This window comes from Acipenser ruthenus, unplaced genomic scaffold (assembly GCF_902713425.1).
Source record: "Acipenser ruthenus unplaced genomic scaffold, fAciRut3.2 maternal haplotype, whole genome shotgun sequence".
Classification (NCBI taxonomy): Eukaryota; Metazoa; Chordata; class Actinopteri; order Acipenseriformes; family Acipenseridae; genus Acipenser; species Acipenser ruthenus.
The window spans coordinates 7,635-29,494 of NW_026708690.1; the positions used below are offsets into that span (position 1 = coordinate 7,635).

The following is a 21,860-nucleotide window of genomic DNA, read 5'->3' on the forward strand; positions in this document are numbered from 1 at the left end:
ATGATTTGAAGGGTTTCTCAATGGTTTTCATAATCCCCTGAAATATTTCCGCACTTGAATGACCCGGCCTGCACAGCATCTCTTCCGCTCCATTTCTTCTTTGAATGCCTTTATGAATTGTAAGATTATTTTTTATTTCATTTTTCATAATTCAAATTAACTAGACTATATTGAAGCAAGTGCAAAATAGATCATAAGTTTTGAAAACAGTTCAAACATTTATATTTTCTTTTTTTAGAGAGCTTCAATTAGTCTAGAAGTCTTTCTCAATGTCTTCAAATTCACCTTTTAAATACAGACAGTACTGTTCAATAAAGTAAGTCCAAAGTGTCGTCTGAGCTGGTACAATTTGTGAGCTTTCTGTGTGCAGTATACAGCAAACATCGACAATGTAAACAAAATAAATTTTCATGTTTGCATTTTGAGCTACAACAGAGCTTACTCATGGTATTAATACCCATTGTAGCTGTAGTTCGGAGAATGGCTGCTTAGTTGAGAGGGAAAGAGTGGCCAATTGTGTGAGCTAAAATGACCTGAGGTAACCTAACCAAACCAGTAAGGCAACAATGTCTGGTTTCTGATGAAGCAGAGTGCACAGAAGGCTGAACTATTGAAGAATCTAGTAACCATTCACCCAGCAATTATAAAACTGTCGCAGTCTGCAGCTTTACATTTTTCACCTTTTCTTTTTTTCCTTTTCTTACAGGAGTGGGCTGCGAGACCAACATTGACGAATGTGAAAGCAACCCCTGTGCGAACGGGGGCCAATGTGAAGACGGCATCGACGACTATACCTGCCTGTGCCCTGCAGCAGGACAAGACGCCACCCCCTGGGGAGGCAAAAACTGTGACACCCAGTTGGTGGGCTGCCAGGAGAACGACTGTCAAAACGGAGCGACATGCCAACCGACCTACCAGAGCGGCACTCACAACTACTCCTGCCACTGCCCCCCGGGTTTCTATGATGACCACTGCAACACCTCAACCACATTTTCCTTCACATCATCAGGCTACATTCTCATAGAGGTTCCGCTGACAAACAGAACCAAGAGGGGCGTGGGCACCACCAAAGCCAGCATCAGCCTCCGATTCAGGACCACCTTACCTGATAGGATTATATTTTACAGGGGGGACAACTCAGACTACATGTACCTGGAGATCGTCGAGGGCCTCCTTCATGCTAGGGCAGTGCTAGGGGGCTCTCACGTCAATACATCTCTGCCTAGAAAAGTAAATGATGGCCAGTGGCAGGAAATCAGTGTGACTTTGAAAGATGGTTTAGTGCTGGCCCATACAAACTGTGAGGATGGAGACTGCACAAAGACCCAGGAGGGCCAGGAACTGCTCCGTAATATTCCAGAGTCCTTCAAGATGGTCTCTGTTGGTGGGGTCCAGTTTGAGTTCTTACTCAACAACACTGAAAGCAGGATGAATTTCACTGGCTGCATAGAGGACCTCCTGATTGATTCCCACCCCGTGCTTCCTCAGAGGATTTCTGAGAGCATGGCGGAGGGATTGCAGCTCGGCTGCAGCAAGCCGGAGTGGTGCGAGCCCAACCCGTGTTCAGATCAGGGCAGCTGTGTGGATCTGTGGACCAGCTCCAGATGCCACTGCTTCCGTCCTTTTCATGGGCCCAATTGTTCTAACGGTAAGACACACTTTTTTTTTTTTTTTTTTTTAAATGTAGTCGTCGCCAATTATTTTACCCCGGTTTTCACCCCAGTTTAGCATGCCCAATTAGTATCTGTATCCCCGGCTCACCGCTCGCAACCCCCCCGCCGACTCGGGAAACGGAGGCTGGAACACACGTCCTCCAAAACGTGCTCCTTCCAAGCCGTCATTTTTCGCACTGCAGATCCACAGCAATGCCACCAGACCTATAGTGCCGGAGGACAACACAGATCTGGCGGCTCCGCTGCAGAGCCACAGGCGCCCTATCGGCCACAGGGGTCGCTGATGCGCGGTGAGCCGTGGATTCCCCTGCCGACCTAAGCCCTCCCTACCCGGGCAGCGCTCAGCCAATTGTGCGCCGCCCCCTAGGAACTCTCGGTCACGGTCAGCTGTGACATAGCCTGGACTCGAACCTGCGATCTCCAGGCTATAGGGCACATCCTGCGAGGAGCGCCTTTACTGGATGCGCCACTCGGGAGCCCCGGTAAGACTCTTTTTTAAAGATTCTTCACTAAGGGCAGGGTTCCAAAACTGAAAGAGTGTTTATCAGGAGCTTTCTAATTTAATAATTGTAAATGTGAAGGAATCCTTTGGATCCACCACTGTTAATTAATAATAATGAGGCTTTTTGTGTACCAAGATGATGAACATTATGAAAAATATTGAACAGTGCATGTCCGCTAGTATATTTGCTATAAACTACCTGCAACTATTAAACAAAAGGAAGAAGACCTGCAGTTGTAACTTTCTGTAGTTGCTATTTGCTGTAAAATGCAAAGGAAGGTCCTGTTTGAATGAATAAAAGCTTGGCAGTGTTTAGATCCACCACCGTTTCTCTCACTAGAAACTGTACAACTGAGCTCCCAAGTGGCGCATCCAGTAAAGGCAATCCGCGTGGAGTGCAGGATGCGCCCTATAGCCTGGAGATCGCTGGTTCGAGTCCAGGCTATTCCCCTGCCGACCGTAGACTGGCCAGGCGCTTGTGGGTCTGCCTGTAAGTTGCCCGGAGTTGCGTAGTCCTCTGACGCTGTAGCTCTGAGGTGGCTACATGACGGGCCTGCAGAGTGAAAAGAAGCTGACAGTACACGTTTCGGAGGACGCATGTGTTCATCTTTGTCTCTCCCAAGTCAGCGCGGCGGTGGCAGCGGTGAGCCGGGTTAAAATAAAAAATAATAATTGGGCTTTCCAAATTGGGGAGAAAATGAGAAAAAATAATTGCTGATTCCAAATTAAAACAAAAAAGCACTGTACAAATTACAAACAGCTGAGGGCCACCAAGTTGATACTATAACATGTTTATTTCCCAAACATTTCAAATTACAAATTTGTTCCCACTTTCCTATTAAAAAAACCCGTTGGCAGTCCAGGCTTTATCTACAGTGTGTATTTTACCATCTTATTCCAACAGAGTACACATCAGCAACCTTCAGCCAGGAAGACAGCACTAGTTCCGCCTCCTTTAACATCAGCAGCAGTCACGGCTCCAACTTCACAGTCTCCTTTTTCCTGCGCACGCTGAAGCAAGAGGGCTTGATATTTCAGCTCAGTAATGACACAGGCCCATACTTCACCCTCTATCTGAAGATGGGCAGGATCAACGTGCAGACCCTGTCGGACACCCCTGCAGTGGCGCCCATGTACTGTGCCAACGGAGAGAAGCAGCTGCTCACCGTGCATTCCAGTGATGGCAGGGTCACGGTCGGACAGTCTCATCTGGATTATAAACTGACCCAGCTGCCTTCCGTCTCAGTCGAGGCTGGGGATGTAGCCCATGTTGGAGGCCTTTCTGTGGAAGAGGATGCATCTGCCTGGGGAGGGTATTTCAAGGGCTGTTTGCAGGACCTGCGGCTTGACAACTCGCTCCTGGAGTTCTTCCCTCTGGAGAACGGTAACTCCAGCATGACAAAAGACATGTACGGCTTCAGGAAGACTGTTAATGTCACGCAGGGTTGCCACAGCGATGACACCTGTCGGGTAAGAGTTTTCATACTGCACAGGAACTAAAAACAACTTTATTCCACACCCGGAACCTTAAAAACCCTCCTAGATTTTATGGTAAAACTTAAAAGAATTTAAGACAGGTTGACAAATGTGTTGTAGTCTAATTCAAATTTTCTGCTCTTCATGAATTTGAAGTTCTGTTCATTCACGCCACATTTAGTCCACATGTAGATTACTAAGAAGCCATGGGGAAATATTTCTACACTGGTAGGCAGAAGGAGTTAAACAAGTTTATTGGCCAGCTGCTTTACTGTGGAAAATAAAAATGTAAAAGCAGCAAGGCCAATGGCACAATCCGAGGCCTGCAACTCGGCACATTCCGTTTCCAAATCCCAGTTTAGACCCGAGCTTTTTGTCATTGCACCTCTTTGCATCTTTACCTGCCAGGCTGTAAGCTAAGAAAGAAATGGTGTCACCTACAGTTAGCCTGCCCCCTTCAAAATTCCAATGCCACAGTACCTGTTAGATACACAAAGCTGTACTGAATACTATTGAATGACTAACCAATAGGAAATAAAGTAGGCACATCATATTAGGCACTGAATCTTGTAACCTGTCACATGATCGAATGTGCCATAAATAAGACCTAGCACAGTTAGCTCTAAGATTTCAAAGGGACATGATAGTTATCATCTGTTTCAAATTGCCATTGCTATGTTAATAACATGTTAATAATTCCATCACTGTCATGCTCTCTGAAGTCTGGACCCTGTGAGAATGGAGGCTCCTGTCAAGTGACCTGGAACGACTTTGTCTGCTCGTGTCTTGCGAACTTCACCGGCAGGACGTGTGAAAGGAGAGTGTGGTGCAGCAGCAGCCCCTGTCCACACCTCAGCCAGTGTGTGGACGTGCCTGGGGGCTACGAGTGTAAGTACCAAACACACAGCTTTGATATAAGTAACACTCCCGCGCTCCCCCTTCTCGTATATTGAATGGTTTGGTCCAGAATCAGCTCGTCTCACCATCCTATTACAGCCGATTAAGAGCGAATGAGACTGAGGTTTTGAAACAGAAGTGCATCTGTTTGCAAAAAAAGATGTGTAGGCCACAGGTACCCTTTATTTGCTTGTTGCAATTGAGTTTTATCTTTTAAATAAATGTTTAGCTTATTTTATCTACATTATTTCTTATATATGGGTCTACAACAGTTCAAATTATTACATCTAATTGTGAAACGCTGACACCTCAGCACAGCGTTGATACAGGTTCCCTTCACCTCTCTACATTATTCACACCTATTATTCCAGACCAGACACAATATATTCAAACTTTTTTATTATTTATTTCTCAAGGGTTTCTTACGGTTATTGTATTCTTTGCTTATTTGTATGGGTTATACACATGTATATATCCATATATTAATAGGAGCAAAACAGTTAAATATTCTGCACGTGAAGTATGGAAGCGGTGCTCTCGCTGCCCAAGAGAAGTGTGGGAGCGGTGCTCTCCCTGCCCAAGAGAAGTGGGGGAGCGGTGCTCTCCCTGCCCAAGAGAAGTGGGGGGGGGGGGCGGTGCTCTCCCTGCCCAAGAGAAATGGGGGAGCGATGTTCTCCCTGCCCAAGAGAAGTGGGGGAGCGGTGCTCTCCCTGCCCAAGAGAAGTGGGGGAGCGATGCTCTCCCTGCCCAAGAGAAGTGTGGGAGCGGTGCTCTCCCTGCCCAAGAGAAGTGGGGGAGCGAGGCTCTCCCTACCCAAGAGAAGTGGGGGATCGGTGCTCTCCCTGCCCAAGAGAAGTGGGGGAGCGGGCGGTACTCCCCCGCGACTCCCCAGCACTACACCCCTGACTGGGATGCAACTTGCTAAATACTTTCTTTAGCAAGTTATTGATTACACTATGTAACACAATTTTTGTTCCTGGGTAGTAAGTGTTATTTCCTAATTGCTTATGCCTCAAAAGTATAGAAAATGGCTATTATTCCCCACAAACTTTGCTTTTGTGACCAGGACAGTGATATTTTGAAATTTACCTATTTCCAATGAGAACACGGGCAAATTTGTGTCTTTTCGTTCACATAAAGTCAGAAAAAAACAACATATGAATCCAAATTAACATGTATTTATACTAAAGTAATACAAAAATGACTACAAAGGATTTAGAAGTGAGTAGTTTTTCGAGATTTACGATTATACTGTAAATCACTTTCACGAATCAGCCCCCAAATGTAGTCTCCCATCATGTTCTCGTTATACTGTCCTTGGTAGCGGCGTTCAAAGTCCAGTATATCCTGGTGGAAGCGCTTGCCTTGCTCCTCCGAGTACGCTCCCATGTTCTCCTTGAATTTATCAAGATGAGCATCAAGGATATGGACTTTGAGGGACATCCTACAGCTCATTGTGCCGTAGTTCTTCACCAGAGTTTCAACCAGCTCCACATAGTTTTTGGCCTTGTGATTGCCCAGGAAGCCCCGAACCACTGCGACAAAGCTGTTCCAAGCCGCATTCTCCTTACTAGTGAGCTTCTTGGGGAATTCATTGCACTCCAGGATCTTCTTTATCTGTGGTCCGACGAAGACACCAGCTCTGACCTTTGCCTCAGACAGCTTAGGCAAGAAGTCTTGAAGGTACTTGAAGGCTGCCGACTCCTTATCTAGAGCTCTGACAAATTGTTTCATAAGGCCCAATTTGATGTGCAGTGATGGCATCAGCACCTTCCAGGGGTCCACCAGTTGCTCCCACTTGACGTTGTTCCTCCCCACAGAGAACTCGGTCCGCTGTGGCCAGTCCCGCCTGTGGTAGTGCGCCTTGGTGTCCCTGCTGTCCCAAAGGCAAAGATAGCAGGGAAACTTGGTAAAACCGCCTTGGAGACCCATCAGGAATGCCACCATTTTGAAGTCTCCTATGAACTTGATGCCATCTCAGAAAAATGCAGATATGTATCCACTTAGGCAGCTGGAACTAAACTGAACTGGTGGGCTTAAGGCCCCTGTTTTTATACTACTATTTATATTACTGGAAAGTTCTAGAAGTTACTCCAAGTTTACTCATCACTGAATCTATTTGGAATGTTCTGGAAAATAGGTAAATTTCAAAATATCAGTGTCCTGGTCACAAAAGCAAAGTTTGTGGGGAATAGTAGCTATTTTCTATACTTTTGAGGCATAAGCAATTAGGAAATAACACTTACTACCCAGGAAACTAAAAAAAAAAAAGTGTTACACGGTGTTATCTGTCTGGCTGTCTGTCTATATATCATGTTTACATATTTCTAGAGAACTGCAGATTCAGTTATTAAGAGTATTGCAATCACTGTTTTTTTAGTTAACTGTAACGATAACGAAAATGTCTATTAATGAACATAAATCATATCCGTTAATAGTAACTATAACTAAAAAATAATGCAAAATGATAACGAAATAGTAACTAAAAAAAAAAAACGGTGACAGTTACTAATTTGTTTTGAAAATGGGGCGCAAGAGGAAAACACTTTGAATATTGTGCACAATACCCTGACCGACGGCTGACGTGTCCGCGGCAGGATGAACTGGGCCCGTCTGACTTGCCTTCCAATGACTCGGCTGTGCTGAAGCAGGAGAGGGGTGGACCGCAGACTCTGAATAATTAGTGCAAGTTAGTTCTGTTCAACTATCTCTAGTTTTGTTCTGTGCATATTATTTTTACCTGTAAATGTATGCTATATAAGTGTGTGTGTGTATACACTTTTATATGCTGTGGTTTATTTGAGACCATTTTAAATGTGTGTAGAATCTTTGTCTATACGTATAGCTCCGCTGTGACTGCGACCAAACGTTATTTCAATTAGAATGTTGGTAACCATGGTTTTGTTGCATGTTGAATATGATAAAGGGGTTTTGCTAAACTAGACGTTTCTCAATGGCATAAAAAGTCTGTTTTTTTAAAGCATAAAGGTCGATTTCACCCATTCTCTGCTTGAATTGAAAAATAGAGGTAGAAAAAACTTCTTTAAATTCTTTAATCAAAGTTAATCAAACAAAACTAGTGCTATATTACATGTATGGAATGAAAACGTATCTTGCGACAAAGCTGTCATCACAATATGGAATAGTAATGTAAGCCTATAGAAAATGTACATTTAATGAGTTTTTGTTTCAATATGGTCCATATTCATAAAGCATTTTCAACCAAAATCAAAAGTAAGCATTTGAACTGCCTATAGGGACTGTTAAATTAGCACATGAAGGATGCATCTGGCACTACACCTTCTTTATGTTGTTTTCGAATAAGGAAGAAAAGGTCAGTGCTTTATAAATATGGCCCTGCAGTATGTTTTCTCCAGGTCTCATGGAAAGTCAGGGACATTTTGTATCGTACAGAAAAACGCAAATGTTTTATTTTTATTTTTTATTCACTGGGTACCATTGATTCAGATTAGTTGCTTATATATTTAACCCTTCTATATGCCTTGTTTTCATCAGGCATTGAGGTTCTGCTTAAACATTAACAACTGCAAATTAAATGGTTTAATTATTTTCCCCAAGTTAGTTTAATGTAAAAAACTAAATATAGCTTGTAAATTGTTAAGTAAAAATCAAGCTGAAATAAACAGCCTGCTTTTTACTACTTGTTTCCAGCACACAGAATCTATTTAACTGGTATTAAATTTTGTGGAGGACTGTACAGCAAGACTTGGCTAGTAAATGGTAATCTCTGATCACTACGTGTTTGTGGTTTTCTATCCTAAGGAGTGTACTGTGAGGTGTAGAGCCTGGCATTACCCAAGTTATTTTTACCTCGACAGATTTCAAGGTCATCACCACCCTGTTGTTGCAATAATAAGTATAACTAAAATTAAACTAATAACTATAACTAAAATTAAAAATCCATAACTATAACTATAACTAAAAAAAAAAAAAAAAGTAACAAAAAAAAAACACTGATTGCAGTCTGTCCTGTCTATCCGTCCATATTACTTTTTTATGTATCTTGAGAAGCACTTTTCCAATTCTGATGAAACTTGGTTTAGATATTCTTTTTCATAAATGAATGAGTCTATTCAAGTCTGGGGTTATATGAAGGCACTTTGTTTGTCAAAGTTACATTTTCACAGTGCATACGCTGGTGTAGGTCTTGGTGTTTTTTTCATTGTTCTTAATTTGCAGGGGATGTATGTCACTGGCATGCTTGTTTCCTTTTCGTGTTTCAGGCAGAGCAAATGCAACATTTCAGGAAAACAACACTATTGAATATGCTGCCAACAAGTCTCTCAACTGGCCAGTAACAAGCATTTCCCTGGACGTGAGGACCAGAGATGGGAATGCGGTTCTTCTGCGAGCCACCAACCAAGTGGAACTTTTCTGCATTGGACTCCACAACTCCACACTGCTGGTCAAGCTGAGGACAGAGAACAGTGTGGAAATAGTCACCATACAGAGCGACTTCCCCATCACAGACGGCCTGTGGCATAACATCATGGTTGGTATGACGGAACCGAAGCAGGGGTCATCGAGATGGGCCATCACGGTGGACGGGAAACAGAACGGAACCAGCCTGGGCGAGGCTGGCAACCTCAACTTCCTCAACGAATCTACTGTGATGCTGGCTGAGAATTACACAGGCTGCCTCGGGACTGTGAGAGTGGGTGGAGTGTATCTCTCTTTCACCGAAGACCACACAGTACCGCAGCGGGAGCAGTTTATCAAGCGCAGCGGGGAAGAGATTCAAATCGGGTGCAGAGGAAACCCGGTCTGCACTCCAAACCCCTGTTACCATGAGGGAAAGTGTGAGGATCTGTTTAACTTCTTTGAGTGCAGTTGTCCCCAGGGCTGGGGTGGGCTATATTGCCAGTCTAATATTGACGACTGCCAGTCCAGTCCCTGTCTCCATGGCAATTGTACTGACTTGCTGGCTGGCTACAAGTGCGACTGTTACCCAGGTTACACTGGGAGGGACTGTGAAACAAACATTGATGACTGTGCTGAAAACCTGTGTCAGAATGGAGGGGTGTGCTCTGATGGTATCGACACTTTCAGCTGTGCCTGCCCTCATCAGTTCACAGGTCCTCTATGCCAGTAAGTATTGTATTTTTCAAATCAATAGGTAGTCTGTGTCAGTACAATGAGGTGCCTGAGAATTGGAGCTTGGTGAAATAATCACTGTTGTATTCAAGTTTATTCCAGCTTAAAACGGGAATCTAGAGCAGCTCAGTTGTATCCTAATGGTCTAAAGCAGTCGTTCCCAGAACCTGGTCCTGGGGACTGACTGTCTGCTGGTTTCCATTCCGAGCTCTCAATTACTTAACTAGACCCTTCATTCAACTGATCATTTGCTTAATTGGACATTTTTAATTGTTTTCAGCTCTTAAAACAGTTGCAGAGTTCAAGTTACTTTAAAATGTTAGAGCTAACTTGAAATATGCAACTGTTAAGAGCTGAAAGCAATTAAATAGGTCTAATTAAGCAAATTATCAGTTCAATTAAGGGTTTAGTTAAGTGTGTGAGAGCTCAGTTGGAATGAAAACCAGCAGACACAGTGGGTCCTCAGGATCGGTTTGGGAACCTGTGGTCCCAATGGAAGGTTTTATTTTTTCAAATTGAAATCTTTCCTTGAATGCAGTGTTCTTCACAATATTTGATAATAATGAGCCATTTTTCAATCGGTTTCATGCAGACAACTGTTTTCAGGAGTTACAAAGGCTGCTGGGAGATGGAGTGCTTTGGAACTCATCTCCCATCAGTCTTTGCATGCATCAAGCTATTACAGTGTCACCCGGTGAGTCATGTGATTAAGGGACTTTCCCATGATTCCAAGCAACCAGGAAATTAGAGACAAATTCATTTTAATATTTAGAGCACAATTTGTTTCAAGAAAGGCTTCTAGCAGTGAGATAACAGGAGAATGGGAGAGCTAGGTGTCCTACTGAGATAATTTACTGTGGTAGCCTCTCGTTTTCAAAACAGGCTCAATAATGACCCACTCAGTTCCACGTCTTCATGGCTGTATTTCTTCTAGGTGGCCCTACCCGCCATTGCAGTGTGGGAAGGAGTTCTGGTGTCAGAACGATGGAGACTGTGAAGATGGCATCTGGGGAGCTAAATGTACCTGCAGGACTGGCTTCACTGGAGAGAGGTAAGAGATCAGCCTGCCTCAGTACTGCAGGCACTGGGGAGATAGGTAAGAGATCAGCCTGCCTCAATGCTGCAGACACTGGGGAGAGAGGTAAGAGATCAGCCTGCCTCAGTACTGCAGGCACTGGGGAGATAGGTAAGAGATCAGCCTGCCTCAGTGCTGCAGACACTGGGGAGAGAGGTAAGAGATCAGCCTGCCTCAGTGCTGCAGGCATTGGGGAGAGAGGTAAGAGGTTAGCCTGCCTCAGTGCTGCAGACACTGGGGAGCACCCACACAAAGAACCACTAAACCAGGGAAAGCATCAGCTTAGTGGATACAGACAGCTGTTCATAGTGTTGCACAGTCATACAGATATGCATGGTCTACCTGGCTCTGGGGAGGCAATACGTATATCATGTTTTAATTGTTGTATTATATTTTAATTGTTGCTTAATATTTAGAAACAGTATTGTAATCAGTACCACCATACCAATTTAATTTATATAGCGTCCTTCGTGTGCTAGCAACCTAGGGTGCTTTAAAATAAAATAAACAGAAAGTCAAAAGAGCTCCAAACTGCTCGCCAGTGAAAAGGCAAATCTAAGAGATCTGTTTTGAACTTAGATTTAAAAATACTGACAGACTCAGCATTCCGGATAACATTTGGAATTGAGATCCAAAATGAAGGAGCTTGAAAACTAAAAGCCCTTTAACTATAGGTTTGTGATAAAGTTCTTGGAATAACCAAGAGGCCGTAATTTGCTGATCTCAAAGTGTGAGACGGTTTATATTAACTAACTCAAACAGGCAGGGCCAGAACCATGAATAGCCTTGTAAGTGAGGAGTAGTGTTTTGAACCCAATGTAAGACCTGAAAACTGAGGAAATACGGCAAACACACTTTGTGTGTGTAAGTATTCTTGCTGCGGCATTTTAGCCACATGCAACATTTTATCATTTAATACAAGCTTCTTAAACATTTTTTACGATTCCCACCAGCAGCTTATTATAATTTGTATAGACAGAAATAGCTTTTGTTTTATCAGTTACAATAAAATACTATTGCCCATTTCGAAAATGTTTACGGAAATCTTCTGTTTTTAAAATCAGTATTTTATTTAGTATTCCTGTTACTTTCTGGGGAAAATATTCTAGACAAATAAAATTGAATTTGCAAGATAATACTCCTATAAAGTACAGTATTCTGCATAGGGTAGAGTAAATGACACGTCTTTCTTTATTGCCATCTCTGAAACCGAGAGCAATATTTCCGCTCTTTGGATCATTTCCTCCAGTAATAGATTGCCAGGGTTTGTTGCTCTGCATTCAGAAGGCAGGAACCTACTGTTCTTTTTAATGAGAGAAAATTCTCACAGGGATAAGATTTCATTTTACCAGAGCCAGGCAGTCTAGAAATAGCATCATGTCAAGTTGAATTTCGCCCCCGGCTCCTGTTGTCTTCCAGTGATGGCTGGTAACGTGCTCCAGTGTGCAATGAAGACCTCTAAGAGGTTGGAGTCCAGTACTAGAGTTACCAAGAGCAGCGTTTCTCCTCCTAGAGGAATGATGGACCATATAGAGGAGTTCAAGTCATTATACTTCAGGAGAGCTCCAGAGAAAACACTGACCACTTAGATACGTAGCTGGGCCTCCATTCTAGAGGGCCACTTTAAATGTATTGTTTCACTAAAGCCTATTGTTCCACTTTGGAAAACATCAAGGTGATTTATGTAGTGTGTCTGTTGTCAGTGAGGGTTTCTCACTGTTGGGTGATGCAAAAAACACTTTGGGGATTAAATAGGAATGGTGGAGAAGTGCTATTGGTCCCTCATGTTCCACGCATGGTCAGAACTTCCACCCATAGGGGGCACTGTTTCCCAACATTCAGGTGTTTCAATCTGCATTCTGTTCATTTGCTTGAATTACATAAACTATTCTCGGCAGGATGTTGTTAACTTCTGAGTGCAGCATCATTACTGCAAGGGCCTGGTGGAATTATTGATTGTCTGGTGATGAGCTCTTCAAGCTGCTGCAGCACTGCTCTTGTTAGAGTGATAATTAAGGGATCCCGTACAAGGCCTTTTGTTCTAAAGTAAGCATGTTGTCTGTGCTGCACTTACAGTACCTGTTAGTGCCCTAAAGGCTGATACAATCCAGGTGCTACACTAGTTCATTAAAGGGAACTCAATCTATTTATCTATTTAGCCTTGAACAAAGAAGAGGGGGTGGTGGGTTGATTGCCAACTCCTTTTAAGATTTAAAGGCTTCAGAGTCAACCCAGCCAATACATTAATCACAGTACAGGGGGGCTGGTTTATGTGCTGGAATAGATTACAAAGCCATGTTAACCATTAATCATTGGGACCCTTTGAGACCCAGGATCCTCTTGTTAAAAGCAGTTTCTTATGTTTTGTTCCTAATGCAATGTGATGTAAATTTGGGCCACTGGGTAAAGTGAAGGTTGTAACAGTGTGGCAACCGAATTGTAGTGCTCTGTGACGACTATAATATTGTAACACTTTACCACTTGTATGAAAGTCTACTTCACTTAGAAGCTGGTAAGTTTTACCTGTATATTACCTGTATTTTGATTGAGCATTTCAAACTACTGAATTGATGCCCACTGACAACAGGAAAACAGGTTGCCATGCTGCACTAGTGTGTGGCTCCTGGCTTCCTGTGCTTGACTGCGTTTGCCCACAGTGTATGTGATGTTAATCTGAAAGGCAGGGTACAATGCATTTCAACATAGTGGACTGATGTCCCTCCCTTGTTTCTTCAACAGCTGTGAAACTGATATAAATGAGTGCGTCCCCAACCCCTGCCTCAACAGTGGCACCTGCCGAGACCTGGTCAACAATTACGAGTGCAGCTGCGGTGCCAGCTATGTGGGACAGCGCTGCGAGACTGATGTAAGTGACCTTTCCTTCTTGTGCTCGCTGCTCTTCTGACAAAGCCTCTTTCACTTCTTGTGCTATACTGTCTTGTACATAGACGTTGACGAGACAGAAGAGATATTTGCTTGTCTGTGTGTATGTACTGTACAACAGGTTGAATCCAGTGTACAGGGAGGCTATAGGGATGAAACCTGATCTCCATGTAAACTCATTGCATCCTCTAGTTATAGTTATTTTATGACAAGTGCTTTGCCTTTTCTTTTTGTTTTTGTTTTGAAGGTCCTAGTTTTTAATTAAAGTCAGGTAAGTGCCACTTCAACAGTATCAGCCATTTGGCTCAACGACAGGGTCTTACTGCTATGCTGTCTCTCTAAACTGTACTTTATCAGAGGTGGAAAAAAGACTCCTACTGCATAGCAGTTTCACCCATTCCAGGATTTACTACCAGCTTAATTAGCCAAAGTGCATAGGTAACAAGCTCAGGTGTGTCTTATTAAACGCATCGTAAAACCAGGAATGCCTCAAACTGCTGTGCAATGGGAGTCTTATTTCCATCCTTGTGTATAGTTTTATCACAGGAGAACAGGATCTGGAATCCTAATGCAAGGGAGAGACAGAGAGAATACACGTGTCATATAATTCAGTTTATACTGGGTTACATGGCTATTGTTGGGTACAGTAATTACATGTATATATGCACTTACTGCACTGTCATTTCATTGCTGTTACCTTTTACATAGAATTTTACATGTACCTAGCAGGAGTTTAATTACAGTTTAGTTTTTGACTTGCAGTGTTCTGTTCATGTAACTACATAAACGTTCTCATGTGCTTAAATGCAAGTTAAATATTGGTTACTGTGTAACCGTATATGTGCTGTAATATAAAGTGTAAAGGAACATGTTGTATCTAGTAGATACATGTTGCACTATTTAAATAATGAAGGTGGAGTAACGAAATGGAAAATGTCAAAATACAAAATAGGTGTAATTGCAGAAACTGTGTGAATTTCTCAACCTTTAATACAATGACATGTCTGCAGTCACACCCACAGACCTGTGCGAATGGAGGCCTGTTAGCACTGGTTATCATTGAGCTGACAACCTGATGTTTCTTTGCATGTTTTTTTAGATGTATCTTCTTTTTCTTGGTCTCGTACTACTTCCTGTGTCAGACCTACATCTATTACCAAGCGTTTTGCATCACCTAAAATTTTAGGATTGAGACGTAATTAAAAAACAAAGTATATCAACATAATTTAGACATTTTATTTAACATCATATAATCAAATAAACTACAAAATTACATTGTAAAAGTCTACTGGAAGCCAATAATAGTAGTACCGTATTTCATGTTAGATTTCGAAGTGTCACATTTTCCAATTTTTGTCAAGTATATGGAAAACTACAAAGCGGTATGTAATTCAATATGTTAACGTAACATTATTCAGAAGGTTTCATTCAACTTTATGAAGCAAAATCCTATAGAATTAACTAATTCCTATAGAATTAGTTAATTCTATAGGATGCAATGATTTACAATACAGAAGAGACCTCGCGGAGCACTGTATGAAACACCCTCAACGCTGATTTTCTAAAGTGAGGTGGGGAAGAATATCAGTGTTGCACAGGCTTTAGCGCACAGTGCTGTACTTCTGGGCTTCAGTGCACAGTGCAACACTAATATGCTTCCCCATTTCACTGCAGAAAATAAGACTTGGAGAAGCAATTGTACCTGGTAGTTAACATGACAAATAAAGATCAACAATAGAGCATCATGTAGAACAAATAGAAGAAATTAAATAGTATATGTATTTAAAAATAAGGTAGGCTACTATGACATGTTCAGAATACATTTTCATAGTGTAAACAATTGGGCTTTGGGTTTACCAAGTGAATCTCCAAAGAGCGGAAAAGTCACGCCTGATTTACATCAGAACATTCCCATCTGATAAAAGGACCCATGCAGACTCTGCTTGCCTGTAGTCAGCCAGTTCTGCTAGCCACCACTCAACCCCCTGAACCACCTTTTTTTTTATTTTTTTTTTATTTTAGTCGTCGCCAATGGTTTCAGCCACAGGGGTTGCTTTTGGGTGGTGAACCATGGATTGCCCAGCCAACCTAATCCTTCCCTACCCGGGCGGCGCTCGGCAAATTGTGCGCCGCCGTCCCCTAGGAAACTCCCGGTCACGGTTGGCAATGACATAGCCTGGATTCGAACCTGTGATCTCCAGGCTGTAGGGCGCATCCTGCACTCCATGCAGAGCGCCTTTACTGGATACACCACTTGGGAGCCCCCTTGATCCACCTTTTAACCAAGTTTAAACTGAAATTGCTTTCATTGGCATTTCCAAAGCAGCTTTAAAAATTGTCAAATGTTGCGCTGTGATGTCAGTGTTGGTAAACTGCTGATGTTCCTGTGGTAACACCAAGCTGACAATCTGTCCCTGCGCTTCACAGTTGTGACTTGAGGGTGCAGAGCTGCCTGGTCTATGTTGATTGAAATCCCTGGAAGCTATGGCTCGTTGGCTCTCCATGCTGTCAGGATGTATTATATTTCACGCCTCACCCTTGTCCTTTTGGATGCTCTGTTCCGTTCTGCGCTAGGAGAGAAACTGTATAGTCTGTTCCAATTTGAATAACTGACAATCACAATTATATTTCTAATACAGAAATCCTGTTTATAGTGACAGCCTATGATACACTTGACAGTAATATGGGGCATTCGGCACCTCTTGTTTTACAGAAGAAGAAAACATTACATTAGATGGGATCCGAGAAGGATACAAAATTGGGGTAGGGGGATGAAATCTTTGCATCAATTTTTTTATGTAAGCACCATCTTTAAACTTTGTTGTTCAGCAATATGAGATGTAATACATATTGAAAGATTATATTGTTTAAACATTAATGCTTACATTAAAAAAGATGCAAAGCAATCAGAATTACCTTACAGTTGAGCAAGTGAGCCTAGTAGGATTGGATACATGTGGAAACAATAAGAATGTTCTATATGAGTCTATATTCTTAATCTCACCATTAGGAAGGTCATACATTCGGAACAATGAAAGGCCCTACATCAATGTCTATTGTATTGCACTGTATTTTGTCCTGGACACTTCTACCATGATTTTTGTTTTTAAGACAGCATCAAATATTTTAAATCTTGAAAAATTGAAGTGGTTGCAGTCAGACTCATTAGAGAACCCCCTCACAGCTGTGATGTGAGCACATCCCAATCCTGACCATTCCTGGTTCTCACAGCACAGATTGACCATTGTTCTAAAAGACCTGATGTACATGGTGCTATTTAAAAGCGTACTTACCTAATCCAGATGTTTAGTCAGGGCTTTCCATTTATCTTAGTTTCCTGGTTTCACACCTGGTGATCTTCACACGTGATTCCTTCTATACTTCAGGATGAAATAGATGCAAATCATGTAAAAAATACTTTTACATAAATTTGCCTCCTTTACAGAAAATAATAACGTAGTAATACTTGTGCTATTTTCTTAAAACCCCATGGAAATAAAACACTACCCTTTGCAATCACTGACCCCCCTCGTTCATTTCTTTTGCAGAAACAGGAGCAGACAGACACAATCCCCGTGGTGGTGATAGCTGTGCCGGTGGTCTGCGGCTGCTTGCTGCTCATGATTATCGGCCTTATTTTCATGGTGCTCACTGCAAGGAAGAGGCGGCAGTCTGAGGGGACCTACAGCCCCAGCCAGCAGGAGGTGGCAGGGGCCCGCTTGGAGATGGGCAGCGTCCTCAAAGTGCCCCCGGAAGAGCGCTTGATCTGAATGGCACCTCCCCCTTCCTGGGTAGGACTTTGGAATGGTTGGCATCAGAGTTGCTTGACTGACTCGGTGCACGTTGATTTGTACAGCACTTGGACATTGGGATTGCTGGATTTTACTTACTACTGACTTCTGTCTTATACACTGAATTGATTCCACTCAAGCAGTACAGGGGTCCTGCTAGACTACACTGTACTGTAATGATGTAATGAAATGACTGGACAGAGGTGGGATATGAGTTTTATAATTAGCTACTGGTAGGGGATGTGTTAGATGCCCTGAGTCTCCTGTTTTATATCAAGTCAAGCTCAGAAAATCACTTCATGAACTCAGCCCAGCATTTCTAGATAGCTGTGGCTGGTTATAGTTCATGTGAAGTGCCTTGTTCTGAGACTAAATTACAATAACCTTTTTTTTATATCTAGGCCTAATCTGGAAAATGTATAAATACGTTTTGTGCTTTTTTTAAGGCTACACAACTTAAATTATTATTGTTCAGGATGTTTGAATTTCCTTGCATTTTGTAAATGCCTGTATTGTTTTGTGTAAACCAGGATGATTCCATCTAAGAGCTAGAATCTCGTGGATTTAATCGGTTATACCAACAGTGCTAATGTAAGTTTTGGTAAACAAAGTTGGAAATGTTTGTTTCCCTAAACTTCTTTAGTATCACTGAGAATGTTATGATGTGTTTGGAGTCCTAACACGGTAATTGAATACATGATCTGTTTGGCCTCAAGCACTGTGCCACTCTTTAAACGGTGCTGTTTGTAGTTCAAGCTCCTTCATCTTGAACGACATCTTTGAACTCTGTGCCACTACTGAATCTGAAAAACCTATAAATATTCTGAACAATCTCATGTATAAAACTGGACATGGTGTATATGTATTATTTGATTAAGACAGATTTTTGGTAATACAAATGGTGTTCAATTCCCCAAAGAAACAATAACTTTGTTGTCTACAATTAACTTTGTTATCTACTTAACGGTTTTGTTTGGAAGAATGTCCTGGAAAAAGTGTAATCCACATAATGTGCATATATGTGTGAACCTTACCATTCTCGTATAACAATAGCTAGCAATAATTCAAATAAAAACATCATCAGTATACCACTACTGATACTGAAAAAACAGCGCTGTTGGATGGTACAAAATAAACCAGTGTTACAGTATGACGACAGTCTCGGTACCCTTTATAAACCGTTAATAAACAGCGATGAAGTGGTTGGTACCGGTATAAAAACCTAGAACCAGAAATCTGTTCTGAAAAACAAGGACTGGTTCATTTCAAATTCACATCTGCTTGTATAGAATAAACAGCGATGAAGTGGTTGGTACCGGTATAAAAACCTAGAACCAGAAATCTGTTCTGAAAAACAAGGACTGGTTCATTTCAAATTCACATCTGCTTGTATAGAATTTAAAACGAATCCCCCAAAAACACAGCCCCTTTAGAATTCTGATACTGTTAAAAATGTACAGTTAAAGAGATGACAGGTTTGATAGTGTACAGTTCATCTATGACTGTTTCCTAAGTATTCATTATGTTTAACTTTGAATATATTATTTTCACATGAGGTTTGAATACATATTCTCTGGCTAGTCTTGCTGCTGTTTGTTTCCACACTCTGTGTGACGGCTAGTACAGTACGCCTGTATCATCACTGTACACACACTGTGTGTGAGGGCTAGTACAGTACGCCTGTATCATCAGTGTACACACACTATGTGAGGGCTAGTACAGTACGTCTGTATCATCACTGTACACACTTGTTTCTTCCGTTAAAAACCTCCAGTCCATATTACTTGGTTTCTGTATCTGTTCTCTAGAAGTAACATGCTGTCTAATACAGTATTCAGCATGTAAGCTACTGATTTTGTGCTGCGTTGCAGGGGCAGGGTGAGATTCTTGGGTTTTCATGCACTGTAACCTTGCTGACCTCTGTTCTATACACTAGTATACCATTCATAAATATAACATGCTATGGCAATTCATTATAAACATGTACTTAATAAGGTCTGAAAGAAACATTAGTATTAGTTTATGTCTAATTGTCTTTCAGCTTGGTACTGGACAATTTATGAGAACCAGAACTCACTACCGATCTACCGAATGTTACCGGAGGTCAAATTCTAGTGAGTGAATAGCCATGGAATATGTATTTAATGGGCTCTACATGATTACGCACTTTGTTGCAGTGATACAATAGAGATTTTGGACATGATCAGAAATCAGGAGCAGCTGGATAGCTTTTGACAGCTGTGCCAATTTGCAATTGCTTAAAATGTACATGATAGAAACTATTGTACAAAAGAGGACTTCTAAAATGTGTTTAATGCATTTAAGAGGGCCTTACTGTCATCGATATGTTTTGATGCAGACTACTGAAAGAAATCCCCATAAGTATTTTTTTTTATTTTTTATTGCAAGTTCCCAACAAGAACATAACAGGACCCCTTGTGGTCAGAAAGAGTCAGTGTTTTAAAGAGACCAACCTTTTTCTTTTTTAAACACCCTGCAGTCTCTCAGCATGGATTCTTTAAGGAGACAGAGAAATAATTCTGAAAAATAAATAAGATGCAGCTTGATTTATTTTATTTAAAAGAAAGACGTATTTTCTATCTTGTCCATATAATTTACATCAACACTAAAACTTTAACATCAGTTATTGTAATAGAAAAATCCTATTCCCAAATTATGGCAATAGTGTTGTTTGAAATGTGAAAATGAAGATGTTATCGTACTGCTTTTTAATAAAATGTTTTTAATGAAACCACAATATTTCATTATTTGTATTTTTACCAGTTTTATATTCTGAAAATTGGCCAACTAATTTATACCAAGGACATCCATGAATGTAAGTGTGTAGATTTCCCTAACCAATACAAGGCTGTGTGATTAACACAGATACCTGCTAACTTCACTGACACCGCACATGGCCATTTCAAAATAATCACCTGGGTCCTGATTAAAAGGGCTTTGCAGTGATATGCACATACTGCTTTAGTGACAAACGTAATCAAAAAAACCAAAAGACTCACAGTTAAACTGAGAGGTAAAACTAAAATAAGTTAAGTAGAAACAAAACCGTGTACCTTGTATAATGTTTGCGTAATGTTTTTTGTTTGTTTTGTTTTTCAACTCTGGTCATCAATGCTTTGTCCTTTTGTAGCTTGATTTTCTACACCTCTTGTTTTGTTGCTTGTTTTTTATTGAAATGACAGTAGCACAGAGCTGTATGTAGATTATTTGTATTAAATGAAATGTATTGTTCAGATTAAACGGGTTCTAAAAGACTGTGTATGTATAGTTAAGAAGAAGCCCATGGACCCCCCAACTGACAAATGGTTTTTGATTCAAAAACACTTTTATGTACAAGAAAAGTATACCTCCAATACAATCATATAAGCACAAGATTTAAACTGACTTTGGACAAGGCCTCGGTACAGCTCAGTGCATATGTTTGTATTAGAAAGCACAGATATCCATGGAGTCAATTCGAAAGAGATGAAAAGACTGACGAAACTTTACAATGTTAGGCATTTATACCTTTGTAAACACTTGTTGACTCCACTCCCATTTGTCTTACTTCTGTCCAGTGATAGGGGTTACCACTCTATCATTGCACATTCCTGCTGCGGGGGAAAAGGGGGGGTTGAATACCTTGAATATCCTGCCTTTTGGTGTTTAGCTCCAACACTTATCTGTGACTTCCAGTCGTGTTAGGCTATGCCAAATTGATAGTAGCTGGTTTTGCCGATTGGAAATGAAAGAACTCAAAACTTACACAATACTGCATATTAAAACAAGAAACAAAACACATACACACTCAATTTAAACATAATGATTAAAAACAACTCAACTATAAAAGAAAAACACACACATAATGTAAAACTTATAATTAATAACATAATTAATACCTCATGCAGAAGGCCATCACTACACTGGACCTGATATACATAACACTTCGACAGCATTCTGAGAGTTCAACTGAGGCCACGGGAGTGCATTCAACTTCTGAATAAAAAACAAAATCTCACCAGGATGTGATGCCTGAAACACAGAATGAACAATCTTACATGGCTTAATATAGCACATACCCATACCAGGCTGCTCCTAAATACATATTCACCTGAGTACAGTATACACGTTCACAATGTTTCATTGCTACAGTGATGTGTCACCCGAGTACAGTATACACGTTCACAATGTTTCATTGCTACAGTGATGTGTCACCTGAGTACAGTATACACGTTGACAATGTTTCACTGCTACAGTGATGTGTCACCTGAGTACAGTATACACGTTCACAATGTTTCACTGCTACAGTGATGTGTCACCTGAGTACAGTATACACGTTGACAATGTTTCACTGCTACAGTGATGTGTCACCTGAGTACAGTATACACGTTCACAATGTTTCACTGCTACAGTGATGTGTCACCTGAGTACAGTAAACACGTTCACAA

General features: G+C 41.3%; 1 protein-coding gene across 1 annotated transcript; it reads left to right on the forward strand.

Annotated features, from left to right (window-relative positions):
* Positions 1 to 658: 658 nt before the first annotated feature.
* On the forward strand, positions 659 to 18,565 carry LOC131735423 (protein crumbs homolog 1-like; the record flags this gene model as incomplete). Its single annotated transcript, XM_059021560.1, has 7 exons — positions 659 to 1,648; positions 3,080 to 3,645; positions 4,374 to 4,539; positions 8,793 to 9,657; positions 10,598 to 10,714; positions 13,478 to 13,604; positions 17,170 to 18,565. Coding segments are annotated over 7 exons (3,053 nt in total), but the record flags the coding sequence as incomplete, so codon positions are not given.
* Between the last annotated feature and the right edge of the window lie 3,295 nt (positions 18,566 to 21,860).